We start from the raw sequence: 25,086 nt of genomic DNA on the forward strand, positions 1-25,086 counted from the left end.
AAGAATCTTAAGATTCCATATGGTAGCTGTGTCCCTCATGTGGGAATCCATTTATATTTATTTAATCTTTAGTACAGTCGAAAACAACCCTCCCCTCCCCCACCCCCGATCTTGAAATACATGACCACGGATGATGGCATAAAAGCTTTACTAAGCAGAATCAGACTTTTGTGTGGGGTGTGTATTTTAATTTTTGTTCAATAAGGGTATATTTTCTACCATATTTCACTGTATATATTGTGTGTACATCCTGAGGTATATCTGTTTTGATTTCGAACAACTGAATTGCTGTTCAAAAATAATCTAAGTAGAAAGCTGAAAATAATAGGATTTCCAACAACAGGCATGATGAATTTTTCATTTATGAGGATTCTCTAAAACTGATTTGATCATAATAAGAATCATATAAAGCTAGAACCCTAGAGGGGAAAAGAATATATGTTTTCGTTTTCAATACCTGTTACCTACATACACGTAAGTGACTGAACAAGTTTCCTTAGGGAAATTTTCAAAAACATTTACTTCAGACTTCAAACAAGAATAATGGATATATGTCACCTCTCAAAGGCATTCTCCTGCTAATACTGGATGAAGTAAGAAGGGAGATCTTTGCTTTGTGCTAAAATACACTTTGGCAAAGAATGGAATTGTCTAGACCGATCTCCTTAAAGTGAGTGCCATTCAGCTGCGGGTGCAGGCCACTTGAGCACAAGCTCTGAGTTTAAGCAGCCAGATATACGGGTTAGATTTTTCACTAGAAAGTGCCAGAGAGAGAAATGACATGATTTGAGGTTCAAAAATATTGACAGTTGGCCTAGGTTATCATTCCATGGTCTGGGCGCAATAATTGGCACCAGGGTTATGACTCTTACGCGAATTCTGGAAACTCAACCACAGGGTGAGGGGATTGGATAACCAGTCATGGTGCCCTGTGGGCTCACCATGTGACTCAGGCTTTTGCCCTGTGCGGTTCTGCTTGTCATTTTCGGAGTCAACTACAGAAGGAAGAACAAACTTCCAAGCACAAGCACGGGGTGCCCCCGCGAAGGCAGCAAGCTGTTACTGTCTGCCCACGAGCAAGAGAGATTAATGTTGGGGAGCCTGTTATTTTCTTCGGGGTTTCTGGCGGTTCCCTAAGACTGTGGGTGCGATCTAGATAGATCATCGACTTGAAAGACAATATTTAAAATACATTTTTTTGGGGCGCCTGGGTGGCGCAGTCGGTTGAGCGTCCGACTTCAGCCAGGTCACGATCTCGCGCTCCGTGAGTTCGAGCCCCGCGTCGGGCTCTGGGCTGATGGCTCGGAGCCTGGAGCCTGTTTCCAATTCTGTGTCTCCCTCTCTCTCTGCCCCTCCCCCGTTCATGCTCTGTCTCTCTCTGTCCCAAAAATAAATAAAAAACGTTGAAAAAAAATAAAAAAAAATAAAATACATTTTTTGAATAAGGATTTCTTCTTATTACAAGACCAAGATAGTATGTAGTACCCTCCAAAATAACCCAGTTACAAAGCGATTCTTTGAAGGATCTAATGCTATACGCTACAAGACTCTTGAAATATTACATTATTTTTTGGCAGATTGCTTTGGTTTTGTAATTGTAAAAGAGGAACATGTCTTTCACAATCACATAAACTGTGATGTTAAGTTAAAAAAAAAACTTGAGTCACACTGAGAGGTTTACCATTAAAAAGTATAAAAATATAACTGGAAATAGTGAGTAGGTCCTATAATTTGTTTCATTGCTGGGAAGTCTTATTTTTTTTAACCTTTCAATTAGGAAAAATAGTTTGCAATTCAAAGATAGAGTTTTCTTATTTCAGCCACCTTTTCGTTACGTATGTCTGTTAACAGGGACCCTTCCAAAATAGCCCGGGGTAGACTTTATCCCAGGGACTAAGAATGTGAATAAAACGAGCCACATGACGCGGAAGACAAGGTAAAGGAACAAACATGTTGCAAAATTACCGACCGATGATGGTTTGAAAGTCATTTGTAAGAACACAACAAAATTGTGGCAATTTGGCGACCGCGATCGGACACTCTGCTTGTAATGAAGGCCAAAGCGTGCATCTGTAGTTTTACAAGAGGAAGCCATGTGGAGGACGAAATAAATAATATGTAACTAGACGTTCTAGAAAAACACGAGCCTTCCAAAATTCTGGCCTGGGACTTCGCAGGAAGGGCGAATGAGGCGCTTCTGCATCCATCACCGCACTCAACCCCCAATGAGCCGCTCTAACGAAACTGTATTCACCAACTCTTGAAAGCGGCACCTGTGTCTCCGATAACCTCGGAAGGACACACACTGCATCGTGGATACGCTGCCCCGCTAGAAGCAAAACTGGCAATTCTGTTTCCAAACTTAGCGATAAGGTTTTTTGCTTTTTTGTTTTTCCCGCTCTGTTTTGCTGCGCAAGCCCCGCGATTGCAAAGGAAAAGCTCCCTACAAGAGGTAACTCGATGCTCCCCGGGGGGGAGCCCACCGGCCACCACAGCCGCCTCACCTCGGGTCTGCGGGCTCGGGGCGGTAGTCCCAGCGGATGCCCTGCGCGGCCACGTAGAACTGCCTCAGCCGCGCCGCCTCGGCTCCCGGGCGCCCCCAGCCTGCGCAGCCGGCGCCCAGGACCACCAGGACCCAGAGGCGCGGGCAGCCGGGGGCCATGGCTGCTTCCCCGCTCCCGCGCGCCGCCGCCGCCGCCGCCAGCCGGGGACCTGGGCCGCGCTCGCGTCCGTCGCCGGTCGCGCCCCGCGCAGCAGGCCGGTCCGCCGTCGCGGCTGCAATGCGCCCCGGGAGGCTGCGGGTGGCGGTGTCCTCCCGCCCTTCGGCCGGGGCGCCGAGGCCGCCGCGGCTTCCAGCCGTCCTCCCCTCCTAGCGCCCCTCCAGGCCAAAGGGGGTTGGCTGGGTCCGCGCCCGCGGGGACGGGAGGGAGGAGGCAGGGCGAGGGGTTGGTGAATGTTTTACCGCAGGTGGAGAGAAGGGCAGAAATGGAGGGCCCCGCGGGCGGGGCGGGGCCCAGGGGTTAACGAGCCGCGGGCAAAAGCGGTCCGGCCCTTGCACCTGCTGAGCCCGCTGCCCCTCGCCACCCACCGCGAAAACGTCCACACCTGCTACGCCCTCTGCAGTTCCCAGGGCGGCGTCACCGCACGCCCCTAGCCGCGTCGGTCTCCCGATCTGGGGGAAAGGGTATTCTGCTGTGGTAGGGGCACAGGGACACCTTGCAATTGCAGGGGAGGAAGCGGGGGCCTGAGCCCGGGCACGGGGCCGGCAGGCCTGGACCACCGCACTGACTGCTGCTGCCCGCGCCCAGCTCTGGCCGGAGGAGGGCCCGAGGCCACGGAGGCAGCACCGCAGAGGCAACCAGCAGAGCAGACCTCAGTCCCACTCCCCGCGCCGTGCTGGCTTGGGTCGGCGACGCAACCTCTTTAGAGCTCGGTTTTAACATCGGCCCAAGAGGGGGATGAGAGTCTTTCCCCCGATGCAATTGTTAGCAAGATAAAAGAATACTGTGAGGTGCCCGATTCGCCCGCAGCTGAGAGGAGCCCGCACACGCGTATTACTCCGATTGTGTTTTTTCCCGGGGCAGGGCCCCCCCCTGTGTCTCCCCGAGCACTGGGCTGTTTCACAGGGCCTTAAGATCTTATTTTGCCCTCGCTAGAAAATCGGAGGCTTAGGTTGTCCGAAGCATCACTATCGCTGTCCGAGGTTCCCCGAACCTGCGGGCCTCCAAGCTTCTGTCTCAACGGTTTGTCTCGGTAGATTGGATACCTTGTAATGGGGCACCTCGCACGAGGTGATGTCACGTGACGTCGGGCCCCCTCCGGGCTTCACTCTCCCTCCACGCAGGCTTCTGTCTGCTGCTTTGCTGATACTACTCTGCCAACTTACAATGCCCATCTCTTCGTCTTTGCTGCCCACTGGTTGAGTTCAAATGGAGTCCTACCCATCTCCCGGTAGGAGTATCTCCCGAGTCTCCTTCTGGACTCAAGTTGCCTTTCCCACTTTATGAGCTCCTACAGCAGTATTCAAACAAAACACTCGTATTGCTCGCCCTCTGTTACTTTGCCGGGATGTCTATCGTTTCCCCAATTAGGTGACCAGCTGTTAGAGCAGGAACAGGGCCTTACTCTTCTGTATCTGTGACAGCAGTGGTTTGAAAGCCGGTCCACCATCAGAATTCCCCAGAGGAGCTTTTACAAATGGCAGATTCTGACTCTGGACACAGGGCCGGTGGCCACCGTCCTGCAACACCCAGCCCAGTGATTGGCCTAAGATAAGCAGTCAGAGATGCTGTCGACAAATATGAGAAGCTTTTTAAGAGCAGCGAGTCCCTAAATCCGCCAAGGTTACCACTGAAGCTCTTGCAAAGTTACTGTAACCCTTTAGCTAGACGGTTTTGCCATTTTTATTTGCATATGCACCCACGTGTTGTTTGTTCTGCATGACACGTTTACTGCCTCACAGAGACAAGGCAACTGTCCCGTTTGGCTATTTTTTGGCATCAGTTCCAGATAACTACTGTGTAACTTTCAACAACCTATGCATTAAACATGTGGTTTAATAAAGAACATCTGTTCTTTCTTACAGAACGTTCAGGTGATAAAGATTTTTTTCTGCCTCTCTGATTTCCTGACTTTGTTTTCTTCTCTGATTTTGTGTGTTGGGGGGGGTGGTGTGGTATATATTTGCCGACTGAGTGAAGGGTCAATCTACCATTGGGACAGCAGTAATTATGCATTACATTGATGTAAACAAAATGATGTACACAGACCTTATTGAACAAAACGTCAAATAATAGAGCGTGGTATTTGGGAAGAATCCTTTTAATTGCACATTTGAATTTTGGTCTTGAGGTCCTTTCGGGCGGACTGACCGGTGGAGGGAAGGCGACACGTGCCTTCCTGTCTTGATTCTCGGTCTTCTGCACCCTCTGGTGCCAACCAGAGGCTTCTTGGAAGGCTTGCAGCCAGGGTGTGATAAGCTTCATGAAGGGCAAGCACTGGAGACCCCAGAAGATCTTCTAGAAGTCCCCTCAAGTCACAGACACCACCTGCCTCCCAACAAAGTAGAGTATGCCTTCCTCAAATCCAAAAATAGAGGCATTTTTTATGTTTCCACAGTCTGGTCTTCTGGTAAGTCAGATGCTTCAGTCTCTGGCTAATGAGTCTTTCAAGAAAGGGACAGCTGGGCAAAACCCACAGACCACTGCAGGCATCCAGTCCTGGCTGCCGAGGCTTAAGGAAGAGGTGAAGCAGGAAGGGTGGGTGGAGAGTTCGGGCTTGTGGCACAATCCTTCTGCTGTCATTCAGGACTAATCTACAGGAAACTTCATGCCTTTTTTTTTTTTTTACAAGTATTTCCAGAAAGCTGCAGCAAATATGCCACAGTTACAGCCCAGTCTGGCAGGAAGCCTGATGTTCAAAAATAGGATCCTATGGAGGTTGAGTGAGGTGACCCAGGAGGACAGGTCTCTGAAAATGAGACGAAAGAAATTGAAATAATTACATGTTCCTTCAAAGCAAGCAAGCAAGCTAGCTAGCTAGCTCTTAGCATTTCTGTCCCCGAGGATCAACATAAGCTCTTTCTAGATTCTAGATAATCTGCCATCTAGGCTCCTTTCCTTAGGAAACCCAACCACTCATACTGAGCTTTGGGGGACAGAGAAAGTAACCAATTATTTTTGTGTTCCAGCAGGTCACATAGGGGATTGGCTGCATGAAAGCTGGTAGAATGTTTCCAGGAGTGTGACTTGTGGTCATCAAGCAAGGCCGCGGTGTTTTTTCTGTTTGTTTGTTTCTTGGTTTGTTTTTAATGTATGAAATTTAGGTCCGCAGTGTTGTTAATACCACCGAGCGGCCATTAATGGGAATGTCACACATCCTGAAAGAAGTTATGTCTTATTAGAGCATTTCTATCCCAGAGGAAATGGGAATCCTCGCATAAACTTACTTTCTATTGTCACTCTACTGACGTACCCTGTCCCCTGCTGCCAACGCAATTTCCTTCAAGGCTTAAAAATTTAATACATGCTTAAAATGTAACTCATGATTATATACTAAAAAGTCAAGTTTTAGTATTCTTTCTCTTCCCCCCACTTACTTCAAAAATATCTTCACGGGTGACTTACCTTAAGGGCTTGGGTCAAATGCAGCGTTTGTGAAAACTCCGTATGTTCCTAGGTGGCTAAAGGACAGAAACACAAAGATTTGCCATGTGGTGCTGGGGCCTTGATGACGGCGCAGCACAGAGTTCCTGAGACATCATGCATGAACACCCGACCCCGGAATTCTGCTTTGAAACGCTAACAAAACTGGGGTTCCTGGGTGGCTCAGTTGGTTGAGTGTCTGACTTCAGCTCAGGTCATGATTTCACAGCTCGTGAGTTCGAGCCCCCAGTTGGGCTCTGGGCTGACGGCTCCGAGCCTGGAGCCTGCTTCCGATTCTGTGTCTCCCTCTCTCTCTGCCCCTAACCCACTCGCGTTCTGTCTCTGTCTCTCTCAAAAATAAATAAGCATTAAAAAAAAATGGTAACAAAATTAAATTCCTGCAATATTTTGGAGATGCCGTTTAACAGCTCTGGGCAATTTGCGTTGCACGTACACCCCCGTTAAGTTATTGTTGAGCTGTAGGTACTGAGTACCCGCTATGCCTCTTCCTGGGGAGAAGAAATCCTTAGAAAATACCCAGGCTTGATATCTGATCATCTGGCAATAGTTATCAAAGCATGGTAGTACTTCCCCCTATGTTTGTTTGTTTGTTTTAATTTTCACAATGATCAAGAGTTCTACTGACATTTAGTGGGGGAAAGGGCCAGGGGCACTGGATAGCCTAATAGGCATATGATGCAAAAGATTTATCCTTCACTCCATACAGTTTTAGGATATCTACTCAATATTCCTGTGGGTGAATAACCTCTGAGTCTAGAACTTATCTTGCTTTAAATATAATAGCGTATTTTTTGTGTCTTTTAAATTACAATTGCCATGTGAATTGAGAGAAGGTTATAACAGGTTTTCCAATCCTTTACCAGAGTCATTCATCATTAAAAAAAAAAATCAGGTTGGTGTTGGCAATGCCTCTGATGCTGTTTGAGTCACTAAAAACTGTTGGTCACTGACTGTTGGTCTTTACGGCTGTTGACCCAAAGGTGCAAGCCTCATCACATCCACTAGAGTAGTCCCTCGGCTTTAGCGTTTTATTTCTATCATGTATCACTTTCCCTTTCATTTCTCCTTTACTTTACAATGAGTAAATCACTGTTTTTTTTTAAAAACACTGTGTGTAGTTAGGATATATTATCTGTGTATTTGACTTGAGAATTAGTAAGGGGGATTTTGCAAAAGTTTTGTTGCAAAAGGGGGACATTATGTACAGTCATTCTGATATATCACAGTGAGTTACAAAGTCAAACTAGAAAAATTTACTCAACCACGCAACATGTCTCTCTTACCTTTGAGGGTTCAAGGGGCTTTCTCCATCATCTGGAATAAGCAAGAAGACACAAATGATTGGTTTAAAGGGAAAAAAAAACTAGATGAACGAGAAAGGTCATCAGTGGTAAGAGTCATTGGGGAAAGTCTGTTACTGATTTTCACACAGGCTCATTATCAGGGGTGCACTGGGAACAAGCTGTGCATCGGGACCCGTGTGGGGCTGAATGAAAACATTTGACAGTATGTAATCCACACTCCACTCATGTTTCCTCTCTTGCTTTTCAGTGACAACCTCTTCTTTGTCCTCTGGTCCTTGCCGTCAGCCTCTCGGCTGTTTTTGGTTGCTGTTGACATTGAGATCGCTGGTTCTTGAAACCCATTTGTTTGGCACTTGAGGTCCCCTGTCATTGCAACCTGTGTCACACTCCCCCAGCCACTAGTTGGGAAGCTGATTGTGTAAACAAATCCATACCCACATAACAAAGGCTGTTTTCTTTCTCTGGTAACATGGGTGACCAGGGCCTCCTGTCTTAATCCAAACAATGGGCTCACAGAGTGGAAACTTTAAGTATGGCAGCCGGCCTACCCATCGTCCCGTGGAGAGATAAAAGGGGAAAGCATCTTATGGCTAAATAAATTTAGAAAACACTAAGCCAAATGAAGGGCAACAAGTATATTTATTACAGGGCACTATTGAGCCTTCAATGCAATAATGAATGTGAATTTTGAATTTGCAGGAGAGGAACAGAGTACGCAGCATTTTCCTATTATTTGACCATAGAGTCCTATAAAGTTAAAATCACATTGCAGTGGGTCAAGGAAAATTCCCCATCCTCACAAATGAATTTATTTATTTTTATTTTTAAAAGTTTATTTATTTATTTTGAGAGAGAGAGAGAAAGAGAGAGAGAGAGCACTCACACAAACAGGGGAGGGGCAGAGAAAGAGGGAGAGAAAGAATCCCAAGCAGACTCTACGCTGTCAGTGCAGGGCTTGATCTCATGACTGTAAGATCATGACCTGACCAACGGAGCTACCCAGGTGCCCCAGATTTATCTATTATTAAAGATATTGGAGGATGGGCGGCTGCCGGTCTCTCATCATGGTCTGGAGGGTTCTTTGGCAACGTCTCAAATCTAAAGAAAGAACTGGGGGGGGGGCAGGGAAGGCAGGAATAATGTGATTCCTACATGGTTATGGAGAATAGGTTCTAGGTCTTAGGAACTCTTGCTTCTGCCTTCTGGATTTGGTTAAAGAAACAGAAATGTCGCCCAGAGGGACTGGTGGCAGCTCTTTAAGCAGACTGACGCTCTTTCTTTGTCTATCGTCCTACTCACCCATCCACAGGAGAGTATGTGAAGGAACTTTAGAACACCAGCCTCAATGTGATGGTGATTCTGTGAATGGAGAGATCTTACAAGTGCAGAACAAGAGGGTCTGCCCTAGAGCAGTTAATGATCAGAGCTGAAAGTCAATTCCATGAGAGCTCCATCAGGTATGACAGCCACTCTCAGTCACCTGCATTTGAGCATTCCTGACCCCTCTGATGCCCCTTGTTACCTTCCATGAGAAATGATGAAGAGCCCCATTAGTGTGTGAAGAGAGGTTTCTGAACTCATGACTGAGCATCCGGACCAGACAAAGAAAGAAGGTTTTAATCCATAAGAGATGGTTCCCTTCTTTCATCCTAAGCCAAGCTCTTTTTTTTTCCTTTCCTTTCCTTTCCTTTCCTTTCCTTTCCTTTCCTTTCCTTTCCTTTCCTTTCCTCCTTTTTTTTTTTTAGTTTATTTGGCAGGGGGGGAGCAGAGAGAGAGGAGAGAGAGAATCCCAAGCAGGCTCCGCATGGTCAGTGCAGAGCCTGATGTAGGGCTCGAACCCACGAACCATGAGATCATGACCTGAGCTGAAGTTGGACGCTTAACCAACTGGGCCACCCAGGCTCCCCTAGAGCTCCTATTTGATGAACAGTCTGATAAACACAGCCTCCCTCATAGAGCATCTTCATCCATTGGGTCACTTCCCTGCTTCCATCCTGCATCAGCCCCGCAAGTTTTCAGGAGAACGTACAGATCTCTCAGTGTGCCACCCCAGATCATGACTGAGCAGCTACCCTCCACGCCTCCGGCTCTATCTCTCGCTTCCTCCACAGCATTTTTGGTTCAGAGGCACCAAAATGCTGAACGTAGCGCTTGCCTGTCCACTTACCCCTTTCAGGTCTTTCCACACACCATTCTCTCTGCTGGAACTCTATTCCCATTTATTTCCCTTTAGGGAAATCCTTCTTATTCTTCCAAGGTAGAGCTTAAAGGAGCCTTTGCAGACCTATCAGTTCGGTTGGGACACCTCTCTTTTGTGTTCCAGTCATATCCAGGGCGTGTTTTGGCCTCACACAGGTACTACTTCAGCATTAGCTTAGATTTCACTTATCCGTCTCCCTACTGGGCTTGCACAGTCTTTAACATCATGGCCATTACCCTGGGTCCCACTACCGAGCACTGCCGGCCAATAAATGACTATTGCATGAAAGAAAGATGAGGAGGGAAGCACGGTCCTTTCCAGTTGGTCTTGGTGGTAACTAAGGTTACCTAGACCTGAGGCCTCCAAATGCCAATGGGCCAAGGGGCATCATCAGAATTTGGAGGGGAGGGTTTTTGAGAAATTCAGTTTTCCAGACCAATTTCCAGATCTCTCTTTATAAGGATCTATATTTTTAAAAATTTTTAAAAATGTTTTTATTTATTTTTTTGAGACAGAGAGAGACAGAGCGTGAGCAGGGGAGGGGCAGAGAGAGAGGGAGACACAGAATCAGAAGCAGGATCCGGGCTCCGAGCTGTCAGCCCAGAGCCCGACGCGGGGGTCGAACTCATGGATGGTGAGATCATGACCCTAGCCGAAGTCGGATGCCCAACCGACTGAGCCACCCGGGCGCCCTTGTAATTTTTTTATAAAGGTGATTCTGATGCGAGGTCAGTTCCCAAGATAACTTCTCTTGGGCTTGTTTCCTTTGAACGCAAACATGTTTTCAAACATGAACTCCTGACGCTATGGTTTCATGGCCCCTCCCTCGTGACACTAAAGAAAAAAAGAAGGAGAAGACTCTTTCCTATTTACCTTTTTGCCTGAAACGCTTTCTTAGGAGAGCCAGGAGGGTCCCACACGTCACCAAACCTATTGTAGAAGCCACTGCCCCGCCAAAGTAAGTCAGGGCTTCCTGGATAGTCAGCGGCCCTGCTGCAAAACAAACATACACGCGGGGCATGAGAAGCATGTTGTGCAGAAGACCATCATTCTTCCAGAAGGGCCCCGAGAAGGGCCTCGGAGCTGTGAGATCAAGTCCTGTGCTGACAGCCTGGCGTCAGACATCCGGAAGCCATAAAACTACTGCAATAGAATGCTAACCGGGGCCCAGTTCTATTCCTAATGCTTCAACATCAAACATAATTTCCAAGGGAGTCAGGTGAAGGGGCCCTAATAAAGTGGATGAAAGGATTACAGGGGGTGGGGGAGAGGGGCAAGTGGGTGATGGGCAGGGAGGAGGGCACTTGTTGGGATGAGCACTGGGTGTTCTATGGAAACCAATCTGACAATAAATTATACTCAAAAAATAAAAATAAAAATCTAAAAAAATGTGAATTAAATGATTAAAGAAGTAGAAACTTAAGCAAATAAAATAAACCATGGGTAATTTTTTTTCTTTGGTAATCAAAGACTTAGTTATGCAACAAAAGGTAGTCCTGACAAGCCGTAGAGAAAAAAATGAAAAAGAAAAAGGAAGGTGGGTGAGATAAGCCTTACAAACAGATGAAGCTTCATTTAAACAGATCCATGTGTTTTTAGAGGCATGTGGTACAGAAAATTCTTCTGAGATCATTAATTAGGAATCTTCATGAAATAACCTCCCATTAAAAACATTCTGAAACTTCAAGATGTATTTATTACACACAGGTTATAAAGACATGAGAGGGTGCATCTGACAAATCTGAGCTCCGCACTGGAGTGGGGATTGTCTGTAGAATCACTGAATTTAATTCCCACTGCTCTGCAGGAGGCAAGGAGATTCTGCTTGATTCATTGTGAAATATTTATTAAACATAGGGGAAACCCAGTGAAAGTGAGACCACTGTCGGAAATACACAGACCAGGGGCACCTGGGTGGCTCCCTTGGCTGAGCATCTGATTCTTGATTTCAGCTCAGGTCATGATCGCAGGGTCATGAGATCAAGCCCCACATCAGGCTCCGTGCTGAGTGTGGAGCCTGCTTGAGATTCTCTCTCTCTCTCTCTCTCTCTCTCTCTCTCTCTCTTTCTCTCCTGCTGCCCCTCTCCCCCACTTATGCCCTCTCCTCTAAACTAAAGAAAGAAAAAAAAATTAAAGAAATACACAGAAAAGGAATGCTGATTTTGTTATGTTCCTTATCAAATGACTTCCTAATCCATACCTTGGCAGGTTGGCATGGGGGTTGACCACTGGCCATTCTCTTGGCACGCGGTTCTTGCTGAGCCATTAAGTAACTGGCCTTCTGGGCAACGGAAGCTGCAGGTTGAGCCGTAGCTGAAATTTCCCCAGGGGCTGGAGCAGTTCATCGTGCCTGGCTCGGTAACATGCAGCTCAGAGCACTTGACGGCTGCAGAAAGAAGGAATGCGGGAAAAACAAACGTTCAGAAGGAAGGTAACAGAGATTCTGGTTTCATTTGTGACCTGGCTAGCGTTGCCAGCAGCTGGCGTAGGAATGTGAAAGATCAGAAAGGAGATGAGCCACTGCTGACATTCACACCAGCTCCTCCAAGATCACACACACTGAGATGTCCGCTCAGAGGATGACAGCCGAAGAACCAGGGGGGAGCATTCAATAAATACCTCCTAGTGGTTCCATCAATCTTACCTACAAAAATACTATTTTCAATATTTGGCTTCTCAAAAGCACCGCTGTTCTAAATGTTATTCTTACCGCCATGGGCAATTTGCTGGCATGTCAGCACGTGTTTATTGAGACACTTGGTAAGCGTTCAGCATGGCTGGCCTCTGGAAGTTTGAATGAAGTAGAGAATGTCACCCCCTTTAAACTTTTCTTCAGGGAGGGGCGCCTGGGTGGCTCAGTCGGTTGAGCCTCCGACTTCAGCTCAGGTCATGATCTCATGGTTCATGGGTTCGAGCCCCGCCTCGGGCTCTGTGCTGACAGCTCGGAGCCTGGAGCCTGCTTGGGATTCTGTGTCTCCCTCTCTCCCCCTCCTCCTCCCCCACTTGCACTCTCTCCATCTCTCTCTCTCTCAAACATAAATAAACGTTAAAAAAAAAAATCAAACTTATCTTCAGGGAACTTCGGGTTATTGTCCCTAATTTGTAGATAGGAAACTAAAGCTCAGGAAATAAAGTTGAACTCAAATAAACATTCTTGAGAAATGGTGACATTTACAAAGCGCTGTTCCTGTGCTTCATGGGGAATACAAAGACGGGAGAGACACGGTACTTCCCGCAGGGGGTGACAGCTCTTCCAGAGGTATCAGACATGGCATATCTTTTCATTCAGGTTCCAGCTATGAAAATACGGCATGATCACACTATCACATAATTCGTGGAACGGCAGCGAGTATTTCACAACTTGCTGTCCTCACACACTTGGACATTTTACAAGCGTTTCCTCCCTTACGTCTTCGAGAGCAGGCCACTCGCTTGTGACACAGCAAGGGGAGCGGCGACACGCCTGCGGCAGGTTACCTCTCACCGGGATTGGTGGGGACTTCACCGAGGAGCCAACACGTGAAGGGGTCGTTGGGGCTGGATGCGATTTCAACAGGTAGGTGCGACGCTGTGCGTGGGCGCCAGCTGGAAGATAGCACCCGAACCGCCTGCCCCATTGCCATTACCTCTGCACTTGGGAGCTCCCGCCGTCCATTGTCCCGAAGGCCTGCATCTGAGAGCACGGCCTCCCGTGAGGGTGAATCCAGCGTGGCATCCAAAGTAACACGTGGTATTCGGGCCAAAGGTTCCCAGACCATGCCTACAGGACACTGTTCCCTGCTCCAGAGTGATGAGGGCTGGGCATCGAACCTCTGAGAGAGGAGCTGATACCACACCTGCTGTGAAAAAGCATTTCCATTTAGAGAGATCCCAGTCACACGGGGCGTAACGGGGTGAAGACTGACGTGGCGTAAGCGCCTTCCACTCTTTCTGTAGCAACGAAGGCTCTAGCGACAGCTCCTCAAGGAAGTTGAGGAAGATTGGCGACCTCAGGTATGGAAAACCAGGTGAGAAAAAAAAAATACTGAAAAATATCCTTGGGGAGGTAATGCTCTAGGCCCCAGGAAGAACGGGGTGTGGGGCATGAGGTCAATGTTACCAATATTGACAAAAGAAAAGAAAAGAAAAGAAAAGAAAAGAAAAGAAAAGAAAAGAAAAGAAAGAAAGAAAAGGAAGATTTGGTGCCAAAACGTAGAAATTCAGTAGAAAGCGAAATACACACAGGCCAATTGCCTGCCCTCGCTGCTTCATTGGGACGTGACATTGCCTGCTGGTCAAAGGTCAGCACGAAATGTAAGGTATGCACGATGCCACTGGCTTTGTTGCTAACTTTCCATGTCGCAGAAAGATGCTCATGACCTCTCTCTCAGTTCCTCGATTTGAAAAACTGGGTTAGTGACCCCCACGCCTTGTACTTCTCATCACAATGAATACATGGAGAACATGCAATTGACTCAGTAAAGATCTCTGAGCAAAAGAGGCCAAAATTACGAAAGAAAATTTCTGCTTAAGAATTGGGGCGCCTGAGTGGCTCAGTCGAGAAAGCGTCCGACTTCGGCTCGGGTCACGATCTCACAGCTCGTGAGTTCAAGCCCCTCGTCAGGCTCTGTGCTGAACGCTCGGAGCCTGGAGCCTGCTTCGGATTCTGTGTCTCCCTCTGTCTGCACTCCCCCTGCCACGTGCACTCTGTCTCTCGCGTTACCTCAAAAAATAAACATTTAACAAAAAAAGAATAAATATAACTTCAGGGAGCCTGGATGGCTCAGTCGGTTAAGCGTCATGGCTTAGGTTTTGGCTCAGGTCATGGTCTCACAGTTGTGAGCTCGAGCCCTGCGTTGGGCTCTGTGCTGGGCAGGGAGCCTGCTTAAGATTCTCTCTCTCTCTCTCTCTCTCTCTCTCTCTCTCTCTCCCCCTCTGCTCCTCCCCAGCTCGTGTGTATGTGTGCACATGCTCTCTCTCTCTCTCTCTCTCTCAAAAGAAGGAAAAAGAAAACAGCACCAATATATCTTTTATTTCACAAAAGTGAGAAGTCCTGTCACTCCTTATAAATTCTTAAATCCATAGGCTATGTTTCCTAGATCCCAACAGATATTTCGTAACAAGAAACAAAGCTTTCACGATAATAACGCAATCACGCATACCTGTCACGTGGTAAGAGCTTATATGGGCTTTTGTTACTTTTGAAGAAGTTTCCAGAAGAAGAGTGGTCTCAGTGAGTGTATTTTACCTTTGCAGGTTGGTGGAGGTGCTGTCCATTTTCCGGAAGCTGTGCATTCAACATCATTAGATCCCTCCAGCTTAAAGCCCTTGTTACAGGAGAAATGGCAGGTGTAGCCAACACTGAATTCTCTGCGGGTGTCAGAACAAGCCAGGCTTCCCTGCTCTGGGGCAAATAATTCTGGGCACTTGATGGCTGGAGAGTCAAAGAAATTAGGTCACAATCTTCAAGTTTCCTCAGAAGCCAGTTTTGCACTGAATTCATTCATTCATCTATTGAACAAACACTTATTGAGCACCTACTAGGTCAGGTGTTTTGCTAGGCAGCAGGTGTCCCACAAAAAATAGGACACAGGCCATTTACTACAGAGGCAGGAGGAGGGATGGCGGGCGCACAGAGGGAAGTGTAGGTAGAAGGGACAAAAATGAAGTCAAGGATTTAAGCAGTCACACAGAAGAACCCACAGTTTTATCCTTTTCTCTCTGCGCCTGTGCCTCCCATGGCTCTCCCTATCCAGTCTGGATGGGTTCAGTCCAGGACTCACTTCTGCCCTGCCCGAGGCCGCTTCTTCTTAGGTAGCCTGCCATCTCCTCAAATTCAACATATCTAAAAACACAATGACCGTCCTCTGTCCTAAACTTTTGCCTCCATTTGGATCCTCAGGCTGTTTTTTTTTTTTTTTTTTTTTTTCAAATACCACAGTTCCATAGAACAGGAAAGCGGAAGAGCTCCTGGCTAAGCTAGATTAGTCCCTGGAAATTCCCTGAACTGACTTCATGTGGACTTGCCTCTCGTTCTTGGCTCACGCTGCCCTGAATTTCTTTCCGTTTTCATTGAAAAAAAATCCCACCCATCCTGGAGGATCCGACTGAATGCAGCCTCCGCAGAGCGTCTCCTGATCAGCGCAGCCTAAAGGCTTCTCCTACGAACGCATCAGTTTTTCGTCTGAACTCCTATGTTGTCTTACCACATGCCACGTCTCCCCTCACCTACTGGATGGAACGCTTCTGAAACCCAAGAGCCATAAGACTTTGTGTCTTTCACAGCTCACGCTTCAGGGGCTCAAGAGCTAGTGTTCGGCAATCGTTTGCCAAGTGGATGAATACAGGGATTTTTAATTTAATAACCATTTCCTTCAAAATCATTTTACAATATTGCAGTTATATATTTCTGTTAGGATCATGTCTTTTTCTCCATTACATTCTGACATAAGACTATTATTTATTATCAAATATTTGACAAACTGAGTGACTATTCTTTTCATTTACTTATTTGTTCATTTATTGAGAGAGAGAGAGTGAGTGAGCATGCAAGGGAGGGGCAGAGAGAGGGGAGGGAGAGAATCCCAAGCGGGCTCCGCACTGACAGTGGGGCTCGAACTCGTGAACTGTGAGATCATGACCTGAAGCTGAAATCAAGAGTTGGACGCTTCACCAAGACACCCAGGCGCCCCTACTCTTTCTTTAAATCCAAGCTTTCTGAAAGCAGTGCCTCGGTCAGTCAGGCTCATTTTGCTTAGCACTTTTGCCTTAAAAACAAAAGAAAATAAAACCTCTTGAAGTCCTAGGTAATTACTTCATGGGAATGTGGTATTTCTGGCCTTTCCATATCACCCCACGTGTTTTCCGGTGACAGGCTATCCGCCAAAAGATTGTGGATCCTCCTGGCCTGAGTCCACTCAAATAACTGAAGTAACACACTGAATCTCAGTTTAGAATGCTCAGAGTTTTGAGTAATTAACAAATGTATGTTGGCAGGTCAATTTCATTTACCAAACATTTATTAAATATATCTATTGGTGGGGCGCCTGGGTGACTCATGGGTTAAGCGTCCAACTTTCACTCAGGTCATGATCTCGTGGCCTGTGGGTTTGAGCCCCACGTCGGGCTCTGTGCTAACAGCTCAGAGCCGGAAGCCTGCTTGGGATTCTGTGTCTCCCTCTTTCTCTCCGCCCCTCCCCCACTCACACTCTGTCTCTCTCTCTCTCTCTCTCTCTCTCTCTCAAAAATAAACATTACAAAAAATTTAAAAAATCTATTGGTGTACGTCACAGACATTAAATCATCTGTGAACATTTTCACTAAAACAACTTTTTCAGACTCTTGGGATTTCATTCTCAAACCCCAGGAAATGCACAATGTCAGCGGCAGGAGAGCAGGGACCTTGTCATCTTTTCAACACCGCATCCACGGGACAGGGTCTGGCACATCTTAGGGGCTCCAGAAACGTTTGTCAAATGAACAAAAAAGCCCATGAGCACAATTTAATTTGGATGCATTCTAACAAGTGTTTTTAGGTGGTCTGAAGAGAAGTGACTGTTTTAAAAAATTGATTCAAGTGACTTTCAGTACACAAAGAGAATTGCCGCAGCATCAAATCCACTTGGGGCTCTTGCTTTGGTCTGCGTTTTGTCAGTCTTGTTCTGCCAAGATTGTCGATATAGGTTTGTGTGTGTTTGTGTGTGTGTGTGTGTGTGTGTGTGTGGTTTTTTTGGTTTGTTTTTTGTTTTTGTTTTTGTTTTGTATGGGAAAGTCTCTGAACCCTCTTAGGTAAGAATTAACTTCGCCCAAACAAAGGCCTCTAAATAAATTTAAGGATTTGACTTTGAATCAAGTGCGGAAGTAGGTTTTCCTGCCTAAGGCAGCCTTGATGAGGTACATGGGAAGTCTAACTCCCATCTGGAATATCATGGGCTCCCGGCAAACATGGCCGAACTACATCTGTGGAAGAGCTGAAGGCAGACGTAGAGGAAGAGATTTTTACCAAAGAATGACCTCTTGGGTAACTTGAAAAAATAGTCCTATTCTTAAGCCTCCTGTAAAACTGTCCCCAAACCTGAGTGATTACAAGAAGAATAGAAAACAGATAAGGATTGCTTTTATCACATGATTAGTGCTCTATCTTCATGGACTTCTGAGACAGCTCTGTCTACCACAACCACCTTCACGGATATCTTCCTGTAACCCATGAAGTAAGCGTATGTGATTGCACGTCAATGCATAAATTGTCGGGTCCACTGGCATTCTGTCGTCAACTGACAGCATACTGGTTTGTATTATTTTAGACAGATTTAGTTAATTCTTCTCTGTTTCTTAGTATTATCTCTTTTGAGTTAGATATCGTTTCTGTCAGGAAACTTTTGGAACGAAGATACAGTGTAAATAATAAGTTTAACCAAGTTGGCTGTTCTAGACTCCAAGTTTCGAAATGAACACTTGGAACCCCCATGGAGTCAGAGAAATGTTGGAGGAGGGGAGAGAAAAACAGAGACGCAAGCCAGGCCAGAGCTTAGAGGGTACTTGTGTGCTATATTATAGGACTTGGGTGAGCAGGGACATGGCCGAAAGGGCAGAGCTGGGACTGGGACTTGGAACAAGGACCTCCTTTCCCCACTAGGGGGAGGCTGATGATTAGGAGTTGGGTCCAGTGTCCAAACATGGTCTCCAGAGCGTCAATGTCAAAGTGATGAGGAGAGCCGTGGTCCGAATCAAGATAGTGCCCTGACAGTTGGGGACCTGAGGGTCATAGCAACCAGATGTAAGCAATTCCGGAAAGGACTCTGGGTCCCAGAGGACTAAGGCAGCGAGGAGAGTGGGATATCAGGCAGCGCCCAAGTCCCAGAAGGCCAGGAACTGGTGTTCTAACTCAAAAGGAAATGTCTGCGGAACCACTCAAGAAGGAAATCTCTCACTGCACTCTGACGTGAGAGACCGAACGCTCCACTGCCACACTGGCCTTGCTAACTTGGTGGCCCTCACACCACACCCCTCTGATACAACCTAGGATGCTGCAAAACTGTGCAAAAATCGGGGTTCCGGGGTCAATGTTGAAGGGTTAAAACTTTACGGGTTCAGGCACGTAAGAAAAAAAGAGGGACTCTTTGCCCACATCTAGAGAATGCATTTGGAGAGTGGGGTGGAAACACAGGCCCAAAAACCAGAGCTCAAGATCAGGCTCTGACAAGGCTGAGGAATCGGAGGCCTGCTGTTGGCTAAGGCTGCTGTCCGTGGTCAGGACTGGTTCTAGGCCCCAGGTGGGGCTGGTCTGCATGGTGGGGGGCAAATGCCTCCCCTCGTGGAGGACAGGGGGCTGGCAAGGTGTGTGTATGGGGGGGGGGACGGGCTTCAGAGAATAGAGTTATAACAACCATAGTGGTTGCATGTATGATTTCAAATTTTAGTGAGATAGTTCTTAGGCGTTTTTTTATTCATTAGCCTTACCACAGAATGTGGGAAAACAGAACTCACGGTAAATGTCAATGGAATAAGTGGATGAGCAAATGAAAACCAAGTGAGGAAGCACAAACCCTTAGTGTTAATCCCCTGTAAATGGTCTAGATTCCTCAGGTGCCTGTAGTATAGCGTTCTGACAGCAGATGGCAGCATTCTACGCCTTTAACCCCAGAATTCTTGACCACAAGAGAGACCTCAGACATGATTGCGTCCACTCCTCTCCTTTTGGAATCCAGAAAACTGAAGCCCACGGTGTGATGGGACTTTTATGGCTCAGGACTTTGGGGAAGAGCGATACAGTTCTTTGGGTATTAATCTAGCATTCATTCCACAAGAAGGAATAAACGATATTTTAGCTTTTTTTTTTCCATATAACTAATAGATTTCTATCAACATTCTCTCTTGTCTGATCACCAGGCACTGCCATCTCTGAAGTCAATTTCAACCCTTAGAGTGGCAACCTGGCCAGTGGAAAAGAGCGCCCTTAGGAGACTGACAAGGGACTTCAGAATGCTGCCACAGGGTGGCAGTGCAGGGTAGTGGTGAAAACACCAGCCCTTTAATCAGGTGAGACCTGGGTTGGAGTCCAGCTCCATACTGCCCAGCTACTTGGCCTTTGCCTGCTGTGTGTGGATCCTCTCAAAGTCTCTGTTTCCTCTTCTTTAAAATGGGGATCGTGGGGCGTCTGGGTGGCTCAGTAGGATAAGCGTCTGACTTCGGCTCAGGTCACGATCTCACAGTTCGTGGGTTCAAGCCCCGCGTCGGGCTCTGTGCTGACAGTTCAGAGCCTGGAGCCCGCTTTGGATTCTGTGTCTCCCTCTCTGTCCCTGCCCCACTCACGCTCTGTCTCTCTCTGCCTCTCAAAAATAAACATTAAAATGGGGATCACAATAACCATGTTCAAGGTTGTCACGTGGATTGAATGAGATCCTGCCTGTGAAATAGCTGCTACTTATTACGCAAGCAATAAACATCGGCTATTAGTGCTGGTCTTATTATGACTGAGCACACTGAACAATAACTTGGGCCACTGGTGCCTTTGGAAAATAAATGCGAGCTATGAATTAATTACTTCAGCAAACTCCTATTTTAGAGCACACTATATGCTAGGAACTCGTAGCCAGATGTTTTGGGGGAGACAAAGATAGATAGGATCCAGCTCCTCCAATCCACTGGCAATAGGGCTTGTGCTTGAGCAAATGTAACCAGTCAATGATAAGCTTCAGCTGAGCGGCATTTGTCACACAGCCACTTTGATTCTAATTGCTGCAGGGACACGAAGATGAAGAAGGCACGGTTCCTGTCCTCAAGGACCTCGTAATCCACATGGAGGCAGAGCCAGGAGAGAGGCGCGCGAGTAGACTGAGATCCTCAAGGGGCCAGGACGAAATCATCCGCATCCTTGCATAAGCTCGGTGCCTAGGCGTTAGCAGTGCTCACGGATGGTGCATGGAGGAATAAATTAAGTCCGCAGAAAAAGACTTGATAAGGAAGTAAAAGTCCCAGGGACATAGCTGAACTTCATCACTTGTGAACCTGTGACTTTCGGCGAGTTACTTAACCTCTCTGAGCCTCTGCTTCTCCTCCGGAAAATGGAGAGGATACTGCCTTTCCTCGTTATATTTCAGAACGGTGGTAAACATCAAGTGTCATGATGACAATTAAAATGCTTTATAAAACTGTGCAATGTTTTAAGTTAGAAGAATATTCAAAGAGAGAGAGACAGAGATTACCAATGCTCTGTGGAGAGTGTGTTTCCTTTAGCTTAAGAACAGTTTTACATGAATCCCTGGTGATTCTTCATTCTATAATATTATCCGAGAAGCCGTAAGAAAGGACACACCCACGATCCTACCTTCACATGTTGGTGGGGGACCTGTCCAATGTCCAGATGGAAAACAATCCAATATTTCTGGTCCAGATAAAGAGAATCCTTCATCACAGGTGAATTGGCATCTGGACTTATAACTGGAATCTCCAAGAGGCTGGACACAGGTCATTGTTCCATTCAGAGGGCTTAGCAGAGGTGTGCAGGTAAAGGCTACCCAGAACATGGTACAGGAGAGAAGGATCATTTTAGAACACGGCAACCTGACATCAGCGTGTGCGTGCGTGTGTGTGTGCATGCGCGTGCTGAATCCACAGGGGCAGCATTCGGTTAGAAATGATCGTTTGAATTTCATGCCACTTTATCACCAGGTAGAGGTCGTGGCACCAGGTAGAGGTCGTGGTTGTATAAAATAGCGACTGACAGTTGATTGTCATTCTGGAACCTTCACCCACAGGGAGCTTTAGAGGTCATTTTAAAGCTGTTGTTGTTTTTAATGTTATTTATTTTTGAGAGAGAGACCAAGCATGAGTGGGAGAGGAGCAGAGAGAGAGGGAGACACAGGATCTGAAGAAGTAGGCTCCAGGCTCTGAGTTGTCAGCACAGAGCCGGATGTCCTCTCATCGGGCTTGAACTCATGAACTGTGAGATCATGACCTGAGCCAAAGTCAGATGCTGAACTGATTGAGCCACCCAGGAGTCCCTCAAGGTCATTTGAAAAGGAACTGGTGCTTTGGGAAGATAGTGACACAGCTCATTTCAGTTGTCCCCGCACAGGAGTGGAAGTGGCTGCTTCCCTGACACCTTCAGAAAGGGACCTAGTGACCTTGCCAGAAAACAATGACAAATGACTGGAAGTAGGAAAACAAAGTAAAATACTTTCTCCTCCCACAAAATCTACTTTCCCCAACCAAGGAGTATAAAGAATCCGGGTCTAAACCCTGGCTCTGTTACTTATTAGCAATGTGTCTCTAGACTTTTCTGAACCTCAGTTGCTTCATCTATGAAATGGGAAACATAATACTCCTTGCCTTGTAGGTCTCCTCAGTTATAAAATAATAAGCTAGTTAAATCATATGTAAAAATTAAGTTTGAAAATATTTTTTAAGTCATTGACATGTGGTAGGCACATAATACAACTGGCCACCTGCAAAAGCTCTTTCCACCAATGTCATCCTACAGGGACCAGCCCCAGTGACTGTACATGTTCACCTACAAAGAAAGGTAAATTAGATCTCATGGCTCTTTACCGTAGTTTATGCATATAGAGTTTGAGGCTCCAGGGCATTTGCTTGGGTTGGAGATCATGCTCTGTGACTTTAGGCAAGTCACTTAACCTCTCTGAGCCTCAATCTCTTCGCTTTAAAAATGTGGAGAATAGGGGCACCTGGGTGGCTCAGTCGGTTGAGCATCCAACTCTTGACATCAGCTCAGGTCATGATCTCGCAGTTACGGGATTGAGCCCTGTGTGCGGCTCTGTGCTAAGCGGAGCCTCCTTGGGATTCTCTGTCTGCCCCTCCCAAATATAAAATAAAATAAAATAAAATAAAATAAAATAAAATAAAATAAAATAAAATAAAATAAAATGAAATGAAATGAAATGAAATGAAATAATAAAATAAAATAATTCAAAAAAGAAAATGAGAATAGCATTACATACCTTCCAAAATTTTTACAAAAGCAAAAACACTCTGTGTGTAAATGTTAATAGTTGCCAACTAATGAAATTATAAAGTCCAGATTCAACGTGGTGACATTTAAAAATGAAGACTGAGAAAACGTATGGTTTAGGGTGTTTCTTTTTCACTGTTTGCTTTGACAGAACCATAGTCAGTGACAGCAGGGCTGAACCTGAGGCCATTCTCCAGCCGCTGACTTTGAACTGCCTGAGGTTCCAGGTGCAGTTTTTATACCTTTCTCTTCCCTTCACCTCTTCCTCTCTCCAGGTACATTCTCCTCGGTCTGATCGACTTTCCCAAAGATCTAGGCATTTTCTGCCACCTGAAACGTCTTTCTGTGTTCAGTGTGTATGTGTGTGGGGTGGTAGAGAGGAGAGGAGACAAGAAGACTGTAAGGACACAAAGGAGGGTCTCGATGACCTGGAGTCCGTGTCCAGCTTTTGTGGCCGTGCCTGCTGATAGCTGGGGTGCATGTCAGAAGGCAACAGGGCAAAGGGGACACTGAAAAGGGAAACTGCCTGATAACACTCTCTCATAAGTCTTACATCAGCCAGTGGATTGCAAGCCTCGTGGTGCCTTCCTGCCCAGCCCACATTCAGGTATTTCACTTGATCTCACCCGGCAATAATAGGAGAAAGTTCAGTCGGAGTAAACAAAGAAGTAAAAGCAGAAGGGAACTGGGAGGTCACAGGAAGCTGTGGTGAGTGTCAACCTCGTTGCCGTGAAACACAGGCAGGACAATGTGAGGCAACGAACTGTAATTCGGATTACTGTGATAGAATTCTATGGAAGAGTTCTAATCCCTGTGATAACCCTCTTAGGGGACTCCAAGTTCTTCCCCAACGTTCCATGGACTTTGGAATGTATCCAGTCTGCAATGTAGCCAGGATTAAAGCCGAGAAGGCGAAATCACAAGCCTTACTCTGGTCTTTCCAGACCCTGCTGGAAGGTGTATTCAACCCCAGTACCAGTGGCTTGCCTGCTCTCTGATGCCTAGAAGTGCAGGACATCCAACTCTGCTGAGTTCATTCATTCATTCATTCATTCACTGTTGTCCTAACTTAGCTGTGGTGTGTGTGTGTGTGTGTGTGTCTGTGTGTGCACTTGAGTGTGACCTGAACAGCAAGTGGTTTCCTCTTCATTAAAAACACACATCTGCCTGCTTTCACTCAGATGTTGAAAGCCTGTGCAAAGTGACAGGCAAAGGCAAACGATGCAGAATTATCTAGTATCATCCCTATTTGACTTTATTATTAAAATTGAATCTGCATCACGAAACTACTAATTGCATAGAGGGAAAAATGAGTGGGGAAAATTTTGGAAGCAGTCATACAAGAATGCCAACCATGCCTATCTCAGGCTGGGAGTATTTAAGACGATTGTTTTGTGTGTGTTTCTTTATTTCTCACTTTTCCGTAGCTTTTATAAATGAAAACCCTGCTTCGTAAAAGCAATTGCCATAAGCCTGAAAAACTGGATGCACTGAGTGGAAAAAGGCACGAGGGGTATGAAAAGCCTCTATCTGTTCTTCAGTTGGCAAACACAAATGACCAGAGACAGTTCTGGTTCTTAAAATATTGGCAGACTACCCTGGCTTTCTTTTCAGCTCCATACAATGTGGATATACGTGCTGAGGCTGAATATGCATGTTGTCTCTACTGAGGATCCTGTAATCTTGCATTTATAGGTTAATTGCTTCCTCTCTACATCACTCTTCACTTTACCCTGGGTCTATTTCTCCATTCCTACGCAGATCTTGGAGGATATCTGCAGCACCTGTAGATCCTGCCTCTCCTACTGCACTGTTATACCCAGAGGTCATACTCCATGGTTCCCAGGAGCAGAGTGCTGGGTCAGCCTTGGTACAGCCATCCTGAAGCTATTTTTTTTTCCTTCTGGCCTTTCTAGGCACTGTTTTCAGCCACGTGAGAACAGTCTACCTGGTTCCTGATAGAAACTTCCAGGTCCTAGTAAAGGTCCTGGTAAGGAGTGCACAGGGGCCATTCCCTAGCTCCGATTACCAGACACCCCGCCACTGGTGTCACCTGCCTGGCCCCGCATTTGGGATCACTGGGTCACAAGATGAAGAGTGTTTCTTAATTTTCCGGTCCATTTCAAGCTTCTGGCCCCTAGACGGTCACCGCCGCGAAAATACAGCCTTTTAAAACGCAGCCTACCCTGGATTTCCCAGACGCTGGAGAGAACTCAGCTTACCCTGGCATTGTGGGGGAGGAGCACTCCAGGTCCCTGTACCCAAGCACCGCAGCTCGCCTGCTCCCACCAGGAGTAAGCCCTCGTCACAGGAGAAGCTGCAGGTGGATTGGTACCGAAAGGTTCCAAACGGGTGGGAGCAGTTCACCTGGGCCTGGTCTGGAGCCGGAAGATCCTGACACCGCAGCGCTGAGAGGTGAGGAAGTAAGGGAGTGAGGAGAGGGGATCACACAAGCTCTCGTTCATTTTG

The 25,086-nt window shown here is 46.6% G+C and overlaps 2 protein-coding genes across 12 annotated transcripts in view; both read right to left on the bottom strand.

Moving 5' to 3' along the window:
* Positions 1 to 2,677, bottom strand: part of F5 (coagulation factor V) — a 75,837-nt gene extending 73,160 nt beyond the window's left edge. For both annotated transcript variants that reach the window (XM_030301911.1, XM_030301912.1), the window contains exon 1: positions 2,505 to 2,677. In XM_030301911.1, coding sequence (XP_030157771.1) covers positions 2,505 to 2,662 — 158 coding nt within the window. In that variant the 5' untranslated portion in view covers positions 2,663 to 2,677. The remainder of the gene's footprint in view (positions 1 to 2,504) is intronic.
* Positions 2,678 to 4,803: 2,126 nt separating this feature from the next.
* The window catches only part of LOC115504775 (selectin P), a 40,375-nt gene continuing 20,092 nt past the window's right edge, over positions 4,804 to 25,086 (bottom strand). For 4 of the 10 annotated variants that reach the window (XM_030301918.1, XM_030301913.1, XM_032591692.1 and 1 more), the window contains 9 exons: positions 24,840 to 25,025; positions 20,974 to 21,159; positions 14,896 to 15,081; positions 13,295 to 13,507; positions 11,869 to 12,054; positions 10,542 to 10,661; positions 7,448 to 7,478; positions 6,126 to 6,181; positions 4,804 to 5,469 (listed from right to left, as the gene is read on the bottom strand). In XM_030301918.1, coding sequence (XP_030157778.1) covers positions 6,127 to 6,181; positions 7,448 to 7,478; positions 10,542 to 10,661; positions 11,869 to 12,054; positions 13,295 to 13,507; positions 14,896 to 15,081; positions 20,974 to 21,159; positions 24,840 to 25,025 — 1,163 coding nt within the window. In that variant the 3' untranslated portion in view covers positions 4,804 to 5,469; position 6,126. The remainder of the gene's footprint in view (positions 5,470 to 6,125; positions 6,182 to 7,447; positions 7,479 to 10,541; positions 10,662 to 11,868; positions 12,055 to 13,294; positions 13,508 to 14,895; positions 15,082 to 20,973; positions 21,160 to 24,839; positions 25,026 to 25,086) is intronic. The other 6 variants (XM_030301914.1, XM_032591691.1, XM_030301919.1 and 3 more) reach the window with 4 other exon arrangements.

This window comes from Lynx canadensis, chromosome F1, assembly GCF_007474595.2.
Source record: "Lynx canadensis isolate LIC74 chromosome F1, mLynCan4.pri.v2, whole genome shotgun sequence".
Classification (NCBI taxonomy): domain Eukaryota; kingdom Metazoa; phylum Chordata; class Mammalia; order Carnivora; family Felidae; genus Lynx; species Lynx canadensis.